Source organism: Lethenteron reissneri, chromosome 69, assembly GCF_015708825.2.
Source record: "Lethenteron reissneri isolate LAM-NWPU_2019-01 chromosome 69, ASM1570882v1, whole genome shotgun sequence".
Taxonomy (NCBI): Eukaryota; Metazoa; Chordata; class Hyperoartia; order Petromyzontiformes; family Petromyzontidae; genus Lethenteron; species Lethenteron reissneri.
The window spans coordinates 6,538,922-6,560,497 of record NC_083847.1 but is presented as its reverse complement, the minus strand read 5'-3'; the positions used below and the strand labels follow the sequence as shown (position 1 = coordinate 6,560,497).

Genomic DNA, 21,576 nt, shown 5'->3' with positions numbered 1-21,576 from the left:
AGAGAGAGACGCAAACTCCAAATCTACAGCAGCAGGCATCGTCAGGGTCGGGATCGAACCCACGACCTCCTGTACACCAGGCGAGGTAGTCAACATCTCCTAGCCATTGTGATGATGATGATGAGAGAGACACGCAAACTACAAATCTACAGCAGCAGGCATCGTCAGAGTCGTGATCGAACCCACGACCTCCTGTACACCAGGCGAGGTAGTCAACATCTCCTAGCCACCGTGATGATGATGAGAGACACGCAAACTCCAAATCTACAGCAGCAGACTTGCCAGAACGTCAGCGGAACGGGACAAGGGGGGCTTTGTAACGAGCAATGAAGAGTCGCGACGACCAATCGAATCGCTGCGGTGGGCGGGTGGGGGGGGGGAGCTCACCCCCCCACCCCCCACCCCCCGCCCCACCCCCCGCCCCCCCTCACCTTGTCGTCTTTTCCTCTCTGCGCGGCCGCCCCCTTCTTGTCGCCCCCAGGTGCACTCCCCCCTCCTCCTCCCCTCGCTCCTCCTCCATCATCGTCGTCGTCGTCGTTTCTACCGCGGCCGCGTCCTCCTCCTCCTCCTCCTCCGCTGCTGCTGCCATCGTCGTCGTCGTCATCGTCGTCGTCCTCGTCGCTGGCACGGAACTTGTCGTGCGTCCACTTGGGGCTGGCCCCCCCTCCTGCTGCCGCCTCGCGCCGCCCGTACGCAAACGCGGCCGCAGCTCCCCCACCGCCACCCCCGCCACTCCCCCCGCCACCGCCGGCTCTGCCGCCCCCTCTCCTGCCGCCGCCCCCTGACAACGACGCCGACGCCGCCGCCGCCGCGCCGGTCCCCGCGTTAGCCGAGAACGCCGGGCTCCCGCCTCCGCCGTTACCGCCGCCCGCCGCCGCCGTTACCGCCGTGGAGGAGGAGCGAGTGGCGGGGGCGGCTCGCTTGGACGAGGAGGAGGAGGGGGCGGGGGGGAGGGCGGCCGCGTCGCCACGGCCACCGCTGCCCCACGCATCCTTCACGCCAACACCACCAACGTCGTCTTCACGGTCGTCGTGCTGGGGGGAGGAGGAGGAGAGGGGGGGGGGAGAGAGGGTGAGGTAGGAGGAGATGGAGGAGAGGAGGAGAGAGGGGGAGGGGGGGTGGGGGGTGGGGGAGAAGATGGAGGAGGAGGGAGGGGTGGAGGAGGAGGTGGAGGTGGAGGAGATGGAGGCAGGGGGGGTGGAGGTGGAGGAGTGGAGGAGGAGGGGGGGGAGGAGATGGAGGAGGAGGAGAGGGGGTGAGGTAGGAGGAGATGGAGGAGGAGGGGGGGGTGGAGGTGGAGGTGGAGATGGAGGAGTGGAGGAGGAGGGGGGGGGTGGAGGAGGAGGTGGAGGAGAGGGGGGAGAGTGGATGAGGTTGAGATGGAGGAGTAGGAGAGGGGGGGGAAGGGGAAGAGGAGGTGGAGGAGTGGGGGGTGTAGTGGTTAGCGCCACGCTGCGCTACGAACCTGGCGGCCCGGGTTCGATTCCCGCTCACGGCCAACACCAACACCACCGGTGACGATTATCTGAACCGGCCCTGGGCCTCCCCTAGGTCGACTCAGCCTCAAAACGCGTATCTGGTGCGGTGTGTAGATGCTGCTCACGAACAGCTCTTGCCCCCAACAGTCCGTTGAGGCTACCTGGGGGATCGTTGTCTTTGTAGTTCCACAAGTAACTGGTGTACATGTGTGTGTGTGTGTACGTGTGTGTGTACGTGTGTACGTGTGTGTGTACGTGTGTACATGTGTGTGTGTGTGTGCAGGCCCGTGCCCACTTACCAGGTAGTACTTCTTGCTGCGTGGCTGGTACTCCGACTCCCACTCCTCCTCGCGCCCCCCCCCACTCCGGCGGGAACTCTGGGGGGGCGGGGAGCCCCCCCCGCCGCCGCCGTCGTCATGGGGACGTCCGTAGCCCCCGCCCGGCGGGGGGGGGTAGCCCCCCCCACCGTAGCCGCGGCCGCGGTAGCGCACACGGCCACGGAACTGCATCTGGGAGGCGGAGGCAACAGGCCGATTCGAACCCCCAAACCATGCTCACCACCACCATCCGCCACCAACACCGCCACCACCCCCACCACCGCCACCCTCACCACCAACACCGCCACCACCCTCACCACCACCACCCCCACCACCGCCACTATCCTCCACCACCACCACCACCCTCCACCACCACCACCATCCTCCACCACCACCACCCTCCACCGCCACCACCCTCACCACCAACACCGCCACCCTCACCACCACCACCACCACCCCCACCACCGCCACCCTCACCACCAACACCGCCACCACCCTCACCACCACCACCCCCACCACCGCCACTATCCTCCACCACCACCACTCTCCACCACCACCACCGCCACCACCCTCACCACCCTCACCACCAACACCGCCACCACCACCCCCACCACCGCCACCCTCCACCGCCACCACCCTCACCACCACCACCACCCTCACCACCACCACCCACGACCCTCACCGCCACCACCACCACCACCACCCCCACCACCGCCACCCTCACCGCCACCACCACCACCATCCTCCACCACCACCCTCACCACCCTCACCACCACCACCCCCCCCACCACCACCACCCTCACCACCACCACCACCCTCACCACCGCCACCCACCACCCTCACCGCCACTGCCACCACCACCACCAACACCACCATCCTGTGTGTACTGTGTGTGTGCTGTGTGTGTGTGTGCTGTGTGTGTGCGCTGTGTGTGTGTGTGCTGTGTGTGTGTGCTGTGTGTGTGCTGTGTGTGTGTGCTGTGTGTGTGTGCTGTGTGTTTGTGTGTGCTGTGTGTGCTGTGTGTGTGTGCTGTGTGTGTGCGCTGTGTGTGTGTGCTGTGTGTGCGTGCTGTGTGCGCGCCCTGCCTCACTCACGTAGGGCGCGGGGCGACTCCGTGGCTGCCAGGATGAGCCGCGGTGCTGGTAGCCGCCCTGCTGCTGCTGGTACCCGTGCTGCTGCTGCTGCAGCTGCTGCTGATGCTGCTGCTGCTGGTGGTAGTAGTCCTTGGAGCTTGACCTGCCGCCCTTCTCAAAGCCGTAGACTTCCTCGTGGCTGGCCGAGCGAGATCTCCTGCGCAAAGGCAGATAATCGTCACCGGTGTTGGTGGCCGTGAGCGGGAATCGAACTCGGGTCTCCGGGTTCATAGTGCAGCGCGCTAACCGCTGCACCACCACTCCCCACACATGGTGACACACACGCTGTGAAACACACACGCGCGGTGACACACACACCCGGTGACACACACACACGCGTTGACACACACACGCGGTGACACACACACAGTGACACACACACGCGGTGACACACACACAGTGACACACACACACACGTTGACACACACACACACAGTGACACACACGCGTTGACACACACACGGTGACACACACATACGCGTTGACACACACACACGGTGACACACACACACGGTGACACACACACACGGGGACACACACACACGCGTTGACACACACACACACACACGCGTTGACACCCACACGCGGTGACACCCACACACACACACGGTGACACACACACACACGGGGACACACACACACACACACGCGTTGACACACACACACACACACACGCGTTGACACCCACACGCGGTGACACCCACACACACACACGGTGACACACACACACGGTGACACACACACACACGGTGACACACACACGGTGACACACACACACTCGCTCACCGTTCGTCGCGCTCCCGCTGTTCCCGCTCGTCGCCACGCTCCCCCCTCTCCCTCTCCCCCCGCTCCCCGCGCTCCTTGTGCCTCCGCTCCGCCTTGGGCGCTCGCTCGCTCGACTTCTCCCTCGCCTGCTGCTGCTGCTGTTCCTCCTCCTGCACGGAGGGGGGCGGTGAGTCAATAAGCGAGTGAACGCTAGCGGGTCAGCGGGTGAACAAGCGAATGGCCGGACGGACGGACGAGCGGGTGAACACATAAACAGATGGGCGAGTGGGTGAATGGACGGTGGACGGGTGAGTGGACGGGTGAGTGGGTGAGTAGGTGAGTGGACGGGTGAGTGGGTGAATGGATGGGTGAATGGATGGGTGAGTGGGTGAATGAACGGGTGAGTGGACGGGTGAGTGGGTGAGTAGGTGAGTGGACGGGTGAGTGGGTGAATGGATGGGTGAATGGACGGGTGAGTGGGTGAATGAACGGGTGAGTGGACGGGTGAGTGGGTGAATGAATGGGTGAGTGGACGGGTGAGTGGGTGAGTAGGTGAGTGGACGGGTGAGTGGGTGAATGGATGGGTGAGTGGGTGACTGGACGGGTGAGTGGGTGAATGGACGGGTGAGTGGGTGAATGAACGGGCGAGTGGGTGAGTGTGCGAGCGAGTGTGCAAGTGAACAGACAGGTGAGTGGGCGAGAGCGGGGAAACGAACGGACGAGCAAGTGAGCGGACGAATGGACGAGTGGGTGAGCGGTCGAGAGCTGAGTGAGTGAGCGAGCGGGTGAGCGGTCGAGCGAGAGAGCGAGCGAGCCGCCGTGCCTTGCTGCTGGCGCTGCTGTCGCGTCGCAGCGAGAATTTCCCCGAGGAGGAGGCGGCGCCGTCGACGCTCTCCTTCTTCTTGTGACGCTTCAGGAAGTCGGGAGAGATGTCGATCCTCCTGCACGCGGACGGACGGACGGGCGGACGGGCGGCGGGCAAAGGTCACGTGCCCGCCGGCCACACAACAGCAGCAGCAAGCGACGGCTGTCCGGCAGGCCGCAGCACGCGGCGCACGCGGAGACAGAAGCCGATCGCGGCCGACGGCGCTGCCGGGCACGCTAGCAGGGGCGGCGCCGCTACCGGCCAGACAATGCACCGCAATAGCAAGCCCAACAGAGGGGACTAGCAGAGTGTAAAGTAAGAGTGTGGCGGCAGGTTTTAACGACACAACAAGCCCCCGTGTATCATGGATGTTGGTCGCGAAAGTACGCGTGTTAAACAACCACTAGCTACGATTTAAAGCTTTCGTGACTGCAGGGATTCATCTTCTTGGTTCTTTCGGTAAAGTCACGTAGAAGGGAAGTAATAAAATAATAAAATTAAAACATAATAAAACAATTGTGGCCGAAACGTCGTGAGAATTGTTTTATTATGTTTTATTTTTATTATTTTATTACTTCCCTTCTACGTGACTTTACCGAAAGAACCAAGAAGATGAACCACTAGCTACGTTTTAAACTTGCTAACCACGCGTTGAACTGACCATTACAAAACTACTATTACATGTTCAACTAAATAAAAATCTACGTGTTAAACTACCACGAGCTATTAGTTACGTGTTAAACTAACACTAACGACGTGTCAAAACGGACTTTCAAATTAGCAAACCCTTAAGTCTGCGGAGAGAGCGAGAGTGAGCGAGTGAGCAAGTGAGCGAGCGAGCGAGTGAGTGAGCGAGTGAGCAGGAGAGTGAATGAACGAGCGGGCGAGCGAGTGGGCGAGCGAGCGTCAAAACCGCGCGAGGCGCCGGGCGGGTAACGTACTCGCTGGATGTCTTGCCCGCGCCCGGCAAAAACAGAAACCTCCAGTTTTTGGGGTTTTTTTTTTTGTACAAATATTTTTTTCGCGGGGTGGCAGTGGGGGTGGTGGGGGCGGGCGCTTTGGCCACCGCTCCTTTTTTTTTGTATATCGGGTTCTGGTTGTTTTTTTGGTTTGTTTTTGTTTGGTTGGTTGCGGTGTTTTTTGGTTTTTGGCGTTTCTCGCTCTCGCGAACGTTTTGCGCGTCTTATAAACGGCGCACAGGGCGCGGCGGTCTTCCGTGGACACTACAGCTTCAAGAGGGGAGAGAGACACGCGCACAGACACAAGAGGAACAGACAAGGGGAGGGAGGGGGGGCACGAAAAAGCGGACATTGTTTTTCCCACGATCAACACAACAGCGCACGGATCAACACAACACCGCACATCGTCGCGTTTACATGGCCATTCAACAAGCCGACGACGCGGGGGGCCTCGTGCGTTTCTAACGTGCAACTCAAAAGGGCCTCCCCCTCCCTCACTCATCGGCCCTCGCCCCCCCCCCCTTCAAGCCCCGCTCAAATTACCGAGCGGAGAAATTCATCGCAGGGGCGAACTGGCGCATTCACAGCGGCACGGGGGGGGGGGGGGCGTCATCTGTCCGGTTTGCCGAGGTGTGCCGCTGACGTTACCAGCCCAAGCTGCAACTCCAGAGGGGGGTCCCTTCGCTTCTTCTGCTGTTCTCGCTGTCTAAAAAAACTCTGCGCGTCTCTCCGCTGAGCGCGTCGCGATGAACAACCGCGGCCGGCGTGGCACAGGAAGGATGATTCAGATCTCTGGCCCAGAATCAACATCTTGACGGAACCGCCGAAACCGCACCGAGACTTTTGGTGGTTTCCACTCCCCCCCACCTCCCTCACCGCCACCCCCCACCACCGCCACCGCCACCACCGTCGGCGAGGTCTCGGCAAAAATAATAATAAATCGGCGGGGCAAAGTTCGAACGGTTGCCCGCCAGGGGAGCGTGACCCCATCGGGGTGTGTTTTGGGGGCCACCCTCCTCCTCCTGCTCCTCACCGCCTGAAACATCTGTCGTAGAAAAAGATGCCGTGTCATCACTCCCGCTTCCATCGGCAACCCTGCCCCCACCTCCCCCACCGTTCACACCGTGACTTCCGATTAGCACCGGGAATTGGCTACCTAGGTGGGGCACAGGTGCAAACACTTCCCCCGCTAAAGGACTTCAGCGTCTCCCGACACTCGAGACGCCACCGTGAGATGGAGACTCCCGACGCGCTAAAAGGGGGGGAGAAAGCCCCTCTTCTCCGGCGACACGCGCCGGTCGCTTTAGAGGCGGTCAACACGCCAACGTTTCGAGTCAACGCCGACATTCGCCGAAACCCATAAAGCTCTCGGCGAGAAGAGGCCCTGGGCTGGCTGGAGGCGAAACATCAGCCGGCCTTGGCCACTCCCATTTGTAAACATTGCCACGGTTCACGGCTTCAGTCTGTGACGGAGTTGTCCCGATGCCTCCCCCCGCCTCATCACCCACGAGGACAAAAAAAAATCAAACGACAAACATCTTGCGGCTTTCTTCTGTTGTGCAGTCGTGCAAGGACGCCGCCATCTTGGACACACGTCCGCCACCTAGTGGCGAAAAGCTGGGAGGGGAAAAAAGGAGTCAACAAATGCCAGGGTCATGCCCCATATTCACGCGGTTCGAGTTCGCCAAACATTGCGGCCGGCATAACTCGCTCGAATTCACAAATCCGATGCCGTGTTGCACATCTCTTCTCACGGTACACGGTCGGTGTCAATCACTTTAATACATAGTAGCAGTAGCAGTGGGGCTTTCGCGACCAATGTCATCCATTAGAACATACAGCGTGCTTCAAATTTGACAAGAGGTTTTCCGCTTTTTTCTGGCAACAAAACAAGTGTTAAGATGTTAAAACACCAAACTGAAACCTTTTACGAGGAATCGTGTCTGCATTAACCACGATGCTTGTGGTCAGAATTTATGCATTGTCTTTGAAACTGATTGGTCCACACCAGAGACAGCTTTCTTTTGAGCCTAGTCTCATAACGGTTGTTAGACCAGAGTACTGGCAAAGGAGGTCCCATGATGCTTCACATGTTTTTACACTTACACAAGACTGTCGTGTTTCATGTAAAGAGAACGGATGATACACTGTAACATGATACCAAATGTACATTGATAGCTTCAAAAAGTCAAAGTCTCCACTTGTTCACCATTTCTTGTGGTATTGTTGCAAATTCTCAGAAGTGTTAAAACATTTTGAAGCACCATGTAAATAAATGTGTCGTTAATCCTGCCACCACACGACACAGCTAATTAGTAAAGGGTTTTCCACGTAAACAGAACATGCCAATTAGTTACGAGCACAGCACACCAGTGTTGTCGGTTTATAATTACTGGCGAAACGTCGTACTCAGATTGTAAATATTGTAGATTTGCTCTCCAACACACCGTTGCGCTGTACTAGCAACGAAATGGCACGTTCTGTTCACGTGACAAACTTCGTTACTAATTGACCGTCGGGTTTAACGACATTTATATTTACGCACTCAAACCCAATTTTTTTTTATTAGGAGTGTCAATCACCCCTGCGCTAACTCCGAACACTTTGTTAACCCACATCAAAATGCACACGAACAGACGATAAGGAGGGATGCAACGATTCATTGGCTATATTCACCTCTTATGGTTATTACACGCGAGGATTGATTCCTTCGGTCGTGCGGATGTCGCGTGCGCTCGATTCATTGGAACCCTGCAGTCAATGTGGACTTTCCAAATAAAATGAATCTACCGCACTTATCCCTCCCTAGCCGTGCCAAATCATCGAATCGTGGAGATGGGAGAATCGTTACATCCCTAGCTGTTACTCACACAAGTCGTTAGTCTCAGCTCCGACAAAGCGTGTAAGTAAACGTGCGCACGCGCTATGTCAGCCTGTCACTCTTTCCGCTTCGTTTACGTTCAGGCCGGTTCTCGACAACTCACGTGGACTTCCCCCGGACTTGGAGGGTGGGTGCCGTACCCAACGTCAAACGTGTCGCCCCGCTCAGACCCAGGTAGGCCAGGCGAGTGGCGCTTTCACAGACATTGCGACACGGCCGCCGCCGCCGCCACCACCACCATCGCCACCACCATCACCAGCCACTCTCTCCCATTTCACTGCTGTGGGTGCAAATAGCCTTTGCCGCAGCCTCGCGGCTTCGATTGGCCCGCACGGCAAGTGTGAAATGTTGTGGACGGCTCGTCACAAAAGCTGCGTCCTTCCCCTCTTTCGTTCGGTTTTAGATTGCGGCGGTGACGACTTTCCACCACCGGTTTTGGCCGCCGGCTCGGCTTTGCATTGCCGGGCGGGCTAGGGTCACACGACTCTTCCCGTCTCTCGGTCACGCCAATGCCCCCTTCCACATCCAGCACAAACATGTCCTGGAAGTGTTGCACGGTCAAAGGTCACCTGTGTGTGTGTGAGTTTAAACAAAAAATAATTGGCATCCGCTGCATGGAGAGCAGACAACGATCCAAGCCTGCCCGCCCGCGGGCTCAACCCGACTCTTTACAACACGCGCGCAAAACCGCAAAACGCACGGGAGCAGCAGCAGCAGCAGCAACAGCAGCGACGACAGCCGACGACAGCCGACGACAGCACAAACGCCGCGAGCGACCGCCACTTACCTCCTAGCGGTGGGGCTGAGGGAACACTAAGACACGCCGCTGCGGACAGCTCGCGTCCGCCAGAGGGTGGCTACTTTTCCCCGGGCCAGCCGGACCCGCAGGTCAAGACGCGGCTCCCGGTTTTTTTGTTGTTTTTGTTTTAGAGAGACGTCGTCACATCACCGAGCTCTTTTTTGTCTTCGTTTGGTTTTTGGCCGAGCGCCCGACGAACGCTCATCAGTGCTACTCTCTAGAGTGGCGAGCTTCGAGGGGGAGGGAGGGTTGGAGGTGGGGGCCCTCTCTGACGAGACTCACGGGCACTCAAGGCCTCCACGCATCAGGCCCATCTCCGCGAGGAGTGAAATGCGGGCGGTGAGGAGTCGTACGTTCCGTAAAGGAAGTCAGAGCCTCCTTTGCAGGGTTTCAACATCCTTCTGCATCGAAAAACAGGTGCAAAGGTCACATCCCCTGTGATGTCCTGCAAACCACATCAACAACGAGCCTTAAAATGAGCACACAATCACACCAGTGGTTAAAGGTTTTATTGTTAGTATCATCATCATCACTAAAAAGCCCAGCCCATGAGCTTTTAAATCAACTTGAACAAAAAAAAAACACCCTACTTGTTGCTAAGGCGGCCATTTTGCACAACCACTTTCTTTCAGCATCAGCCATTTTGAAGGTTTCTTCGCGATCCTGCAGGAGCCTGCACGCCAGGCCGTTTTGTTGGTCGCCATCGGCCATGCCGCTTGAGGTGGCCAAGTGGGCCCCCAGCCTTTTGCTCTCTCCGTCACCCTCCGTTTTGCGTTGTTTGCGAGCCGGCCCGTGTTTAAAAAAAAAAAAATCTTGTGGCGGCCATTTTGTTTTGACCCGTGGCTCCTCCCGCCATTTTGAGGTCATACCTCTTGTGGACTGGCCGTCCATTTTTTTGTTTGTTTTGCTGTTCGTTGTCAGCCGCAGAATTTTTCACACGTCAGCCATGGGGCGAACTCACCTTTCTCTAGATCCGCGATGACGGATACACTTTTTAGCATTTTTTTCATCTTTTCAGCAAAATTCTGTATTTTCAATTCTTGTTTCCGACCAGCCGTCACATTTCTCGCCGCAGGCCCGCCATTTGGTCGATCACACATTATAGCACCCGTCCGGTTCAAGCTCAACTCAGCGCGAATACAGAGCCAAGAAGAGCCGTCGACAAGAGCTGCGGAAGAAATCTCACCAAATCAACGGCTAGAAATTAAATCTCTCTCGCTCTCGCTCTACAAAACGAAAGCAACGTCACCGTCGAGGACTTGAACATTGCCGTTTTTTTAAAACAACACTTGCTCCGTCGAACGGAGGAGGAGCTGTCGAGTTAACGGGTCATTCTCTGGCCAAGCCCATCTTCCCAGCTCAACCAAAATCCGTTGGGAGAATTTGGATCTTCACGTGAACAAAAGCAAACCCTCTTTTTAACCCCCCGCGCAAAAACCATTGCGCGCCCGCAACCAGTGGGCGGGGATTCCCTTGATAGTTCGGTAAAACGACAACAACAAAAAGCGGGGACTTTTTATTTTTTAAACGCATGTGAAACGCGATTTCTCTCTCTGCTCGACCGCAGAACAAACGCAGCATAACTTTCCCAGTGACGGCCCGGCATCGGTGGTGCCGTATCGGCCTACGAGGTCATCACGATACCGCCCCGGCAGCGGGCGGGCGGGTGGGCGGTCACCGTTTTGCCGACAACGCTGCCAAATGGATCGTTTTGTGGAGTAGCGTTCGTGCGTGGGGGTGCGGTGCCTTAGCAGGACCAGGACGGGTCCTCCTAAAGCACCGCCACCCTCCGTCACCGCCCTGTACCCCTTGCCTCCCGTTGCCGCTACCTGCGCGTGAACGCCCGCCCCCCGCTTGTGTAGCCATCCCATCCCCCACAAACTCACGAAGGCGGCCTCCCTTCCACCACGACCGCTCGCTTGCCTCTGGCCGGCGGCCCTCGGCATTGCTCTTTCCGCTGCTGGCCCGGTGACGGCATCGACGGCGCTGCAAGTGCGTCGGCTCAACCACCACGCGCCGCGGTCGAACGCCTCTTCACGGTGCGGCGGGTGCGGTGGTCACGGGCCAACCAGAGACTCGATTCCAGAGTCATTTGCACCGTCCCCCCGTCAGCTGCGTCTCTCGTCCGTCGTCATCGTCGCGTCCGAATCCGTCTGCTCCGTCGTGTCGGCAGCGTGGCTCGCTCGCTCGCCCGCCCGGGGGTCACAACGAGCGACCCTCCCTCTCCTCTCCGGTGCTCGATCGCAATGTCGGGCGCGAGCGTCCAGGTTTATTTTTTTTTAAATCGACGGACGGACGGACGGATACACGGACGAACAGGCATCTTCCTGCTGCGCCCCCCCCGACCCCAGGCCCCATGTCTAAGCGGACCCCACGGGAGGGGGGCAAGGGGGGAGGGGGCGGCACCGGGCCTTACCTGCGGATCTCGGGACTCTTGTTCCCAGCCTCACTGGCCTCCTGAAGGCTCCCAAAGCGCTCGTTCAGGGTCATGGTGGCGGGCTTGAAGCGGTGCTCTGTGTGGGGGCGGCGGGGGGAGACGGGGCGAGTGAATCCCCCGTGGGTGACTGTGAATGTGAGTGTTTGTATGTTAATGACAGTGAGTGTTTGTATGTGAATGAGAGTGTACATGTGAATGAGTGTGTACATGTGAATGTGAGTGTGTGTACATGTGTAGTGAATGGTAGCGAGTGCGTGTACATGTGAACGAGAGTATCACAGAGAGAGTGTGTGTCTAGACGTGACAGAGAGGGTCTCCTTACCGCGTACGTGGTGCACCAAAGACACGATGTGCTGCAGGAAAGCGATTGAGGGGCTGGGCGGGCGGGCGGAGGCGGTGGGGATGTGGTGGAAAATGGAACGAAACGAGTCACCGCCACCACCGCCACCACCGCCGCCACCGCCGCCGCCGCTCGTGCCGGCGGTGGGATCGCGGTCGCGTTGGGAGCGAGATCGTCGCACCGAGACCAAGTCCATGGAGAGCTGTCGCTCGTCGCTCAGAGAGAGCGACGCGCCAGGCCTGAAACACGCGCACAAAGATCCCCCATGTAGCATTAGCAGGCTGTTGGGGCAAGTGCTGTTAGTGAGTAGAACCTACAAAAACAAAGATCCCCCGTGAAGCCTGTGACAGACAGGTGGGGCAAGTGCTGTTAGTGAGTAGCACCTACAAAGACAAAGATCCCCCGGGTAGCCTCAACAGACTGTTGGGGGCAAGAGCTGTTCATGAGCAGCACCTATGAAGGCCGGCACGGTGCAAGGGGGGTAAGTTGCCAGCACCACGCCCGGCCGCCTTTGTCTCCCCCAGTGGCAATGTTTGCTACACACTGCACCAGGTAGCGAGTAGCAGCGCCGATGAACAGACAAAGATCCCCCGTGTAGCCTGTGACGGACAGGTGGGGGCAAGTGCTGTTAGCGATTAGCAGCCTCCACCGCCAGCGGCCGCACGGAAGACGACGCGAGAGAGAGAGAAGACCGGCAGGAGGGGTCCGGTGAGTCACTCACCGCACGGTCAAGCGCAGAGGGTCAACGCGCACCACCACCGGCTCATCCAGGTCCACGTCACCGCCCCTCACGTCACCGCCCCTCACGTCACCGCCTCTCACGCCGATGCCGCTACCCAGCAGCGTCGTGCCGGCGGGGGGCGGCTGCCCCCTCTGCCGCTTGCGAACTACGACGGGGGGCGGTGACACGGAGCCGCTGTCGCTCCCGCTGTCGACGCTTCTCATGGACACAACCTGCTGCTGCTGCTGCTGCTGCTGAGCGGTGGTGGCCGCAGCCGCTGCGGCCGCGGCAGCAGCGGCAGCGGCGTTGGCGGCGGCGACGGCGGCGGCGGCCTTCTTGGCGCGCGCCGACTTGGAGAGGATCTCGGCGAAGTCGGCAAAGTCGTCGTCGTCGCCGGCGTGCATCTTCTTGAAGTCGTAACCCTTGCTCGACGTCGTCACGGTGATGGGGACGTTGCCGCCGCCGGTGCCGCCGGTGCCGCCGGAGGTGGGGGGCGTGGAGGAGGCGGTGGCGGCCGCGGCGCCGGGAGGGCCGGCGGTGGCGGTGGCCGCGTGGGGGTAGCGCTGGTGGTCGGGAGAGTCGACGCGGCGCAGGCGTTTGGTCGAGCCGGCGCCGGCGGCGGCAGACGGAGGAGGGGTGGACGAGGCCGTCACCGACTGTTGGGGTGGAGGGAGCGCAGGTCGGTGGCGGTGGGGCATGCCGACTCACTCGCTCACAGACTCACCGACTCACTCACCGACTCGCTCACCGACTCACAGACTCGCTCACCCGCTCACTCGCTCACAGACTCACCGACTCACCGACTCACTCACCCCCACTCACTCGCTCACTCGCTCAATGACTCAAGACTCACCGACTCGCTCACCCACTCACTCGCTCACAGACTCACAGACTCACCGACTCATTCACCCACTCACCCGTTCACTCACTCACTCGCTCACCGACTCACTCACCCGCTCACCCGTTCACTCGCTCACAGACTCAAGACTCACGGACTCACCGACCCGCTCACCCGCTCACCCGCTCACAGACTCAAGACTCACCGACTCGCTCACCTGCTCACAAACTCAGACTCAAGACTCGCCGACTCAGACTCTATGACCCGCATACCGACTCACCGACTCGCTCACCCGTCCGCCTGCCTGCGCGCCATTTACCTGTCTCTCCCTCACCTTCTTGCCGTAGTAATCCCCTCCGCCCGAGTTGCGCGTGATCATGAACGTCAGGGGGGGCGGCTCGGCAGCCATCTTGCCGCCCTCCGCCTTCTCCTCGTGGACGCCCCCGCCGGGCTCATCGTCCTCCTCCTCCTCGTCGTCGTCGTCGTCGTACAGAGCGTCGCGCCTCTTCTTGCGATCGCGTTCCCGGCCGCGCTCGCGCTCGCGCTCCCTCTCCGGCTCTCGGTCCTTGTAGGACGCGACGGGCGCCTCCTCCGCATAGCTGGGACAACCGCAGCAGTAGCAGCAGCAGCAGTGAGTGGCCTCCGTTGCTAGCGGCGTAGCGACCCAGAGACTCACTCGCACGCTCACTCGCTCACTCACTCGCACGGTCACTCGAGCGTGCGAGTGAGTGTGTGCTGGGTGTGCGAGTGAGCGCGTGCGAGTGAGCGAGTGAGTGTGTGCTGGGTGTGCGAGTGAGAGAGCGTGCGAGTGAGCGAGTGAGTGTGTGCTGGGCGTGCGAGTGAGAGAGCGTGCGAGTGAGCAAGTGAGTGTGTGCTGGGCGTGCGAGTGAGAGAGCGTGCGAGTGAGCGAGTGAGTGTGTGCTGGGCGTGCGAGTGAGAGCGTGCGAGTGTGCTGGGCGTGCGAGTGAGCGAGTGCAAGTGAGTGTGTGCTGGGCGTGCGAGTGAACGTGCGAGTGAGCGCGCGCTCACTCGCACGTTCACTCGCACGCTGAGCGCGCGCACGTCGCAATGCTCACCGTGGGACGTGCACATCGAGTTCAGGCCCACCACCACCATCACCACCGCCACTGCCACCGCCGGCGCCACCACCGACGCCGCCGGCGTCACCCGCACCGCCGCCTTCCCCGCCCCCCGTGGGCCCCGAGGCCTCGGCTCCCCCCTTGCTCCCCGTGCCCGCGAGGGGCGGCGGCACCGAGGTGAAGCCCCTGCGCACGGTGGGCGCGGGGGGCCCCTCGGCAGGAGCCTTCTCCTTGGACGCAGGCGGAGGGGGGCCCTCTCCAGGCTGAGGGGTCAACGGCACGGGGGGGGGGGGGGGGTGGGCAGCAGTAGCAGAGAGGTCAAAGTGAAGTCCGCACCGCCCGTCAGCCCCACGTCACGCTCGCCCGTCAGCCCCACGTCACGCTCGTCCGTCAACCCCACGTCACACTCGTCCATCAACCCCACGTCACACTCGCCCATCAACCCCACGTCACGCTCGTCCATCAGCCCCACGTCACACTCGTCCATCAACCCCACGTCACGCTCGTCCGTCAACTTCACGTCACACTCGTCCATCAACCCCACTTCACGCTCGTCCATCAACCCCACGTCACGCTCGTCCGTCAACCCCTCGTCACACTCGTCCATCAACCCCACGTCACGCTCGTCCATCAACCCCACGTCACGCTCGTCCATCAACCCCACGTCACGCTCGTCCGTCAACCCCACGTCACACTCGTCCGTCAACCCCACGTCACACTCGTCCATCAACCCCTCGTCACGCTCGTCCATCAACCCCACGTCACGCTCGTCCATCAACCCCACGTCACGCTCGTCCATCAACCCCACGTCACGCTCGTCCATCAACCCCACGTCACGCTCGCCCGTCAGCCCCACGTCACGCTCGTCCGTCAACCCCACGTCACACTCGTCCATCAACCCCACGTCACACTCGCCCATCAACCCCACGTCACGCTCGTCCATCAACCCCACGTCACGCTCGTCCATCAACCCCACGTCACACTCGCCCATCAACCCCACGTCACGCTCGCCCGTCAGCCCCACGTCACACTCGTCCATCAGCCCCACGTCACACTCGCCCATCAACCCCACGTCACGCTCGCCCGTCAGCCCCACGTCACACTCGTCCATCAACCCCACGTCACACTCGTCCATCAACCCCACGTCACACTCGTCCATCAACCCCACGTCACACTCGCCCGTCAACCCCACGTCACACTCGTCCATCAACCCCTCGTCACACTCGTCCATCAACCCCACGTCACGCTCGTCCATCAACCCCACGTCACGCTCGTCCATCAACCCCACGTCACGCTCGTCCATCAACCCCACGTCACGCTCGTCCATCAACCCCACGTCACGCTCGTCCATCAACCCCACGTCACACTCGTCCATCAACCCCACGTCACACTCGTCCATCAACCCCACCTCACGCTCGTCCATCAACCCCACGTCACGCTCGTCCATCAACCCCACGTCACACTCGTCCATCAACCCCACGTCACACTCGTCCATCAACCCCACGTCACGCTCGTCCATCAACCCCACGTCACACTCGTCCATCAACCCCACGTCACACTCGTCCGTCAACCCCACGTCACGCTCGTCCATCAACCCCACGTCACACTCGTCCATCAACCCCACGTCACGCTCGTCCATCAACCCCACGTCACGCTCGTCCGTCAACCCCACGTCACACTCGTCCATCAACCCCACGTCACGCTCGTCCGTCAACTTCACGTCACACTCGTCCATCAACCCCACTTCACGCTCGTCCATCAACCCCACGTCACGCTCGTCCGTCAACCCCTCGTCACACTCGTCCATCAACCCCACGTCACGCTCGTCCATCAACCCCACGTCACGCTCGTCCATCAACCCCACGTCACGCTCGTCCGTCAACCCCACGTCACACTCGTCCGTCAACCCCACGTCACACTCGTCCATCAACCCCACGTCACGCTCGTCCGTCAGCCCCACGTCACGCTCGTACGTCAGCCCCACGTCACACTCGTCCGTCAGCCCCACGTCACACTCGTCCATCAACCCCACGTCACACTCGTCCATCAACCCCACGTCACACTCGTCCGTCTCGCCCGCCGGCGACACTCACCACGCTCCACCCCCTCCTCACCTGCGGTCCGGGCGCCCCCGCCTGCTGCTGATTGGCCGAGGCCGTGCCGCCCCCGCCCTGCGCCGCCGCGCCCCCGATCATGTTCCTCTTGAGCGTGATCCTCTGCGGCAGGATGGGTTTGCCCATGGGGCCCGTGAGCGGCATGGGCCTCCTCTGGCCGGCCGCGGTGCCGGCGGCCCCGGTGGTAGCGGCGCCGGCGGCGCCGGCACCGGCGCGTTTGGTGAGCGTCAGCGACATCGGGGCCGTGGGGGCGGCCGTGTGGGGAGGGCTGTTGTCGTTGTACGTGGTGAGGCCCTGCCGGGGATGCACGAGGAGAGAGAGAGAGAGAGACGGGCACGTGGGGCAGAGGTCGCTAACGGGTTTTGATTCCTTACCCCCCCGTACCCGGCCGCACCAGGGTCGCTAACGAGTACCCGTACCCTACCCGTACCCTACCCGAAATGAGTGACAAACGGTTACTCACCAGTGACTCACGGCCTACCCGTACCCGGCCGCACCAGGGTCGCAAACGGGTACCCGTACCCTACCCGTACTCGTACCCTACCCGTACCCGACCGGGTACGGGTAGGGTACGGGTATCGGGTACCTGATTGCGACCTCTGGGATGAAGCCACGTTGCAGGCGCGGGTGGGTTGATTCTAGGAACTTGAATTGTGAGAAGAGACAAGACGTTGGGAAATGAGTGACAAACGGTGACTCACCGGTGACTCACGGCCTACCCGTACCCCCCCCACCTTCTCGCCGACACAGCCCCCCCCCCGCTCACCTGCCAGGCTCCCCGTCCTGCCGTGGTGGTGCGCTTGAACGCCGGGAAGAGCACACCGCCGCTAGTCCCACCTACAACGTTGGGGAAGGGGGGGGGGGGAGACGCGGGGGGGAGACGCGGGGGGGGTTAGCGTCTCCGTGACCCCACCGCCAGCGGCGTTGGGGAGTTTCCGTGACGCCGGTCGTGCCGCCGTGACGGCCCCTCGGGGAGGTCACGGCTTCATCGGTCAACGGCCGTCGCGGTGACGCCGCGATTTCAGCCAATCGGAGCGCTCGTAAAGCGAGGGGGGGGGGCTGAGCCCGCGCCCTCAGCCAATCGGCGAGGCCCGTGGCAGCAGGCCAACTCGGCCATTTATTGACTTATTTTTCAACTTCTTGGTTCTTTCGGTAAAGTCGTCACGTAGAAGGGAAGTAATAAAATAATAAAAATGAAACATAATAAAATAATTCTCACAACGTTTCGGCCACAACGCAAGCAGCCGTCCTCAGGTGAAAACCAGGTCTGTCGAGGCGACAGCATCTGAATGAAACAGCACACGAGCTTGGAGCATATATATAAGCTGGGTTGGAAGGGGGGAAAAGGGTGCCTTGACAAAAGAATTTGCATATCAAGAGGAATTTAGCATATTTATGGGAAATGCAAGTATGTGATTAGTACTACTTATGCCCGTGCATAATGCAGGATGAGCAGCATCAAAGGGAGGGGATATGGGAAATGCAGGTATGTGATTAGTACTACTTATGCCCGTGCATTATGCAGGATTAGCAGCATCAAAGGGAGGGGGATATGGGAAATGCAGGTATGTGATTAGTACTACTTATGCCCGTGCATTATGCAGGATTAGCAGCATCAAAGGGAGGGGATAGGGGTAGCATTAATAAAGGGAAGAAGTGTTAATAGTATGTAGCTGCAGTAACTAAAACCACCACGGAAACAACTAAAGTATAAACTACATAGTATCATCAGTATACTAAATATACTCTACAATAAGCTGAGTTACTAGCAGTAAGTAATACATTACAATTCTACGTCGTAAAAAATATATTATATGCTTCCATCTAAACTTTATTCTCTTACATCACACGAGTCTACACCGTACTATATACTGCCATAGACAAACCCAACATTAAAATATATACTGTATTGCTATACACCACCCTATACCTTATACATTGTAATATTACACTATGTATTATTCTACCCACCCTAATGTGTATCACACTGCTGTATATTCACTATACAATTACGATACTATATATTACTTTGTACATTGTATTAAACATATACATTTTTTTATACTATTTGTTATTATACACTGTACCGTTGACCGTCGTGTGAAAGATACTAAGAGGAAGCAACGAAATATGTCAATGGGAGAGTAGTAGAGAGAAACTTGCAGCGGAGCAAAGAATCCATTCCCTGCGGCTGCTTGCGTTGTGGCCGAAACGTCGTGAGAATTAATTTATTATGTTTTATTTTTATTATTTTATTACTTCCCTTCTACGTGGCTTTACCGAAAGAACCAAGAAGATGAAACCCTGCAGTCACGAAAGCTTTAAATCGATATTTTTCAACTGTTTCAGGTGAATCCGCAGCGACTGCGATGGGCCCTGAAGTGAATTCGCGTTTAGTTGGAAATGTAGTCCAAGGTGGAGGATCGCAGGCCCGAGCACACACACACACCCCCACGCTCACCCCGCACGCTCACCCCTATACGCTCATCCCCACACGCGCTCACCCCCACACACTCACCCCACACACGCTCACCCCACACGCTCACCCCCACACGCACACACCCCACACGCACACACCCCACACGCGCTCACCCCCACACGTACCCCCCTACACGCGCTCACCCCCAGACGTACCCCCCCATACGCTTACCCCCACACACTCACCCCCACACCCCCACATGCGCTCACCCCCACACATGCTCACCCCTACACAAGCTCACCCCACGCGCTCACCACCATGCGCTCACCCCCACACCCCACACACAAACACATCCCCACACCCCACACACACGCGCTCACCCGTGTCTGCCTTTCCATTCCCCTTGTCCGAGTCGCCCATCTTGCGTGCGCCTCCCTTATCCTCCTCCTCCTCCTCGTCCTCCTCCTCGTTGCCGTTGTTGTTTTTCCCGCCGCCGTCTCCCTTTCTGCCGCTTTCTCCGGCGCCGCCCAGGGCTGGCGGGCGCCCGCCGCTCTTGGGGGACGCCGATTTCCCCCTCAACGAGGCCGAGGTGGTGCGGCCGCGCGGCGCCCCCGCCCCGCCAAACGCACCGCCGGCGCGCGCCGCGAAACCCCCGCCGCTCACGGCAGCACCGGCACCGACGGCCTCCCCCCCGGCCGCCGGTGCCACCGAGGACGCCCCCCCGGCCGCCCCCCCGGCCCAACCTCCTCCTCCTCCTCCTCCCGGCGCGGCGGCCACGGAGGCCTCGCGCGAGCGGTCGGGCGATCGCGAGGCCCCTCGCGACGACGACGACGATGAGGAGGAGCGCGAGCGGCTGCGGGAGCGGCTGCGCGAGCGCGACTGCGAGCGGCTGCTGCGCGACCGCCGCCCGTGGTGGTGGTGCCCGCCGTGGCCGCCGTGGTGGCGGCCGCCGCCGTGGTGGTGGCCCCCGTGGACGCGGCCGCCCCGAGCGGCCCCCCCGCCTCCCCCCGCGGCGGCGCCGCCCCCGCCCCCGCCGCCCCCGCCGCTGCCGCCGCCGCCGCGGTAGTGCCGGGCGGACGAGGAGGCGGGGGGCGGCGTGTAGGAGGAGCGCCGCGCCCGGTGCTTCCCGCCGGGCGAGTAGCTGCTGCGCAGCGAGCGGGAGCGGGAGCGCGTCCTCGAGCGCGTCCGCGAGCGCGATCGACGCTCGTAGCGCGGCGAGCGAGGCCGGTAGCCGTCCCCGCCGTAGCCCTGGCCGCCACCCCCAGGGCCACCCCCGCCCCCGGGGCCGCGCTCCTGGTGGTGGTGGTGGTAGTAGCCGCCCCCCTGCCCGCCGGGACCCCCCCCCGCCGCCGCCGCCGCCCTGTCCCGGGCCGCCCCCGCCCTGGCCGGGCCCGTGGGGGGGCCCCGTCCACTGGCCCCCGCCGCGGCCCCGCCCCCGGTAGTAGCCGCCCCGCACGCCCGGGCGGAAGTAGCGGAAGTTGGTGCGGAAGTTGCCTCGGCCGCGGTAGTAGGGGCGGCGCATGCCCCTGTTCTGCAGGTGGTAGCCCCCACCTCGGCCCCCGCCCTCGGGGTCCCCGCCGCCCCCCCCGCCGCCGGAGCCCCCCCCTCCCGGGCCCCAGCCCCCCCCGCCGCCGCCGCCGCCGCCGCGGCCGCCGCCGCCGCCCCCCGGGTGGTGGTAGCCGTGGTGGTAGTTGGGCGGGTAGCGGTCGTGCGAGCGGGAGCGCGAGCGCGAGTAGGAGCGGGAGCGGGAACGCGAGCTGCTCCGGGTGGGGGTGGGTGTGGGTGGGGGGGGGGGAAGGAGAGAGAGGGAGGGAGGAGGAGGAGGAGGAGGAGGAGGAGGAGGAGGAGGAGGAGGAGGAGGAGGGGGGGGGAGAAACGCTGGGGTCAATCGCCGCTCACGCAACACCTCCGGCAACGCCTCCGGCAACGCCTCCGGACGTGACGTGGCCGGCCGGGCACCGAGGCGATCTCTCCATCTGGCCCGGAACGATCCCTGCCAGACGACCTTCCGATCCCATCCCATCCCATCCCCCCCCCCCCTCCGCCAATCTTACGAAACGTTCAAAAACGCGCGTCGGTTGTTCTTGCGCAGCCTGTGGGGGAGAAGATTTGGGAGCGAGAGTCGCCGTCGGGCAGAGGTGGCAAACGGGTTTTGATTCCTTACCCGTACACGGCCGCACCAGGGTCGCAAACGGCTACCCGTATCGGGTAGGGTACGGGTATCGGGTACCCGGTTGCGACCTCTGCCGTCGGGGGCTCCTCACGAGCCTCAGTCCCAGGGGCATCACGGGGCAATAAGCGCGTTACGATCACCACTAAACCGCACGCTACGATCATAATGAGACTCAACCATAACACGGGTTTTTTTGGGTTAAATCGTGCCGTTAAACCCGCCACCACCCGACACGGCCAATTGGTAACAGGATTTGTC

At 60.8% G+C, this 21,576-nt stretch overlaps 1 protein-coding gene across 1 annotated transcript; it reads right to left on the bottom strand.

Moving 5' to 3' along the window:
* Window positions 1–289: 289 nt before the first annotated feature.
* LOC133360663 (homeotic protein female sterile-like) lies at window positions 290–20,667 on the bottom strand. The gene is made up of 16 exons (XM_061579457.1): window positions 20,602–20,667; window positions 20,215–20,393; window positions 19,619–20,037; window positions 17,493–17,563; window positions 16,727–17,020; window positions 14,610–14,875; window positions 13,868–14,132; window positions 12,696–13,351; window positions 11,957–12,213; window positions 11,614–11,710; window positions 4,517–4,634; window positions 3,715–3,863; window positions 2,890–3,085; window positions 1,778–1,987; window positions 432–1,034; window positions 290–355 (listed from the first exon to the last, which is right to left on the bottom strand). Exons 1-16 carry the CDS (start codon window positions 20,665–20,667, stop codon window positions 290–292), a joined length of 3,912 nt encoding a protein of 1,303 aa, XP_061435441.1.
* Window positions 20,668–21,576: the final 909 nt, after the last annotated feature.

Bases quoted from the DNA above. Each gene is read 5' to 3' on its own strand.
- LOC133360663 (XM_061579457.1), bottom strand. From the start codon at position 20,667: ATGCGCCGCCCCTACTACCGCGGCCGAGGCAACTTCCGCACCAACTTC. The intron at 17,564-19,618 runs GCAACGAGGAGG...CCAACGTTGTAG, and splicing joins CGGCGGGAAAAACAACAACG to GTGGGACTAGCGGCGGTGTG. The intron at 4,635-11,613 runs GTAAGGCCCGGT...GTCCGCGTGCAG, and splicing joins AAGAGTCCCGAGATCCGCAG to GAGGATCGACATCTCTCCCG.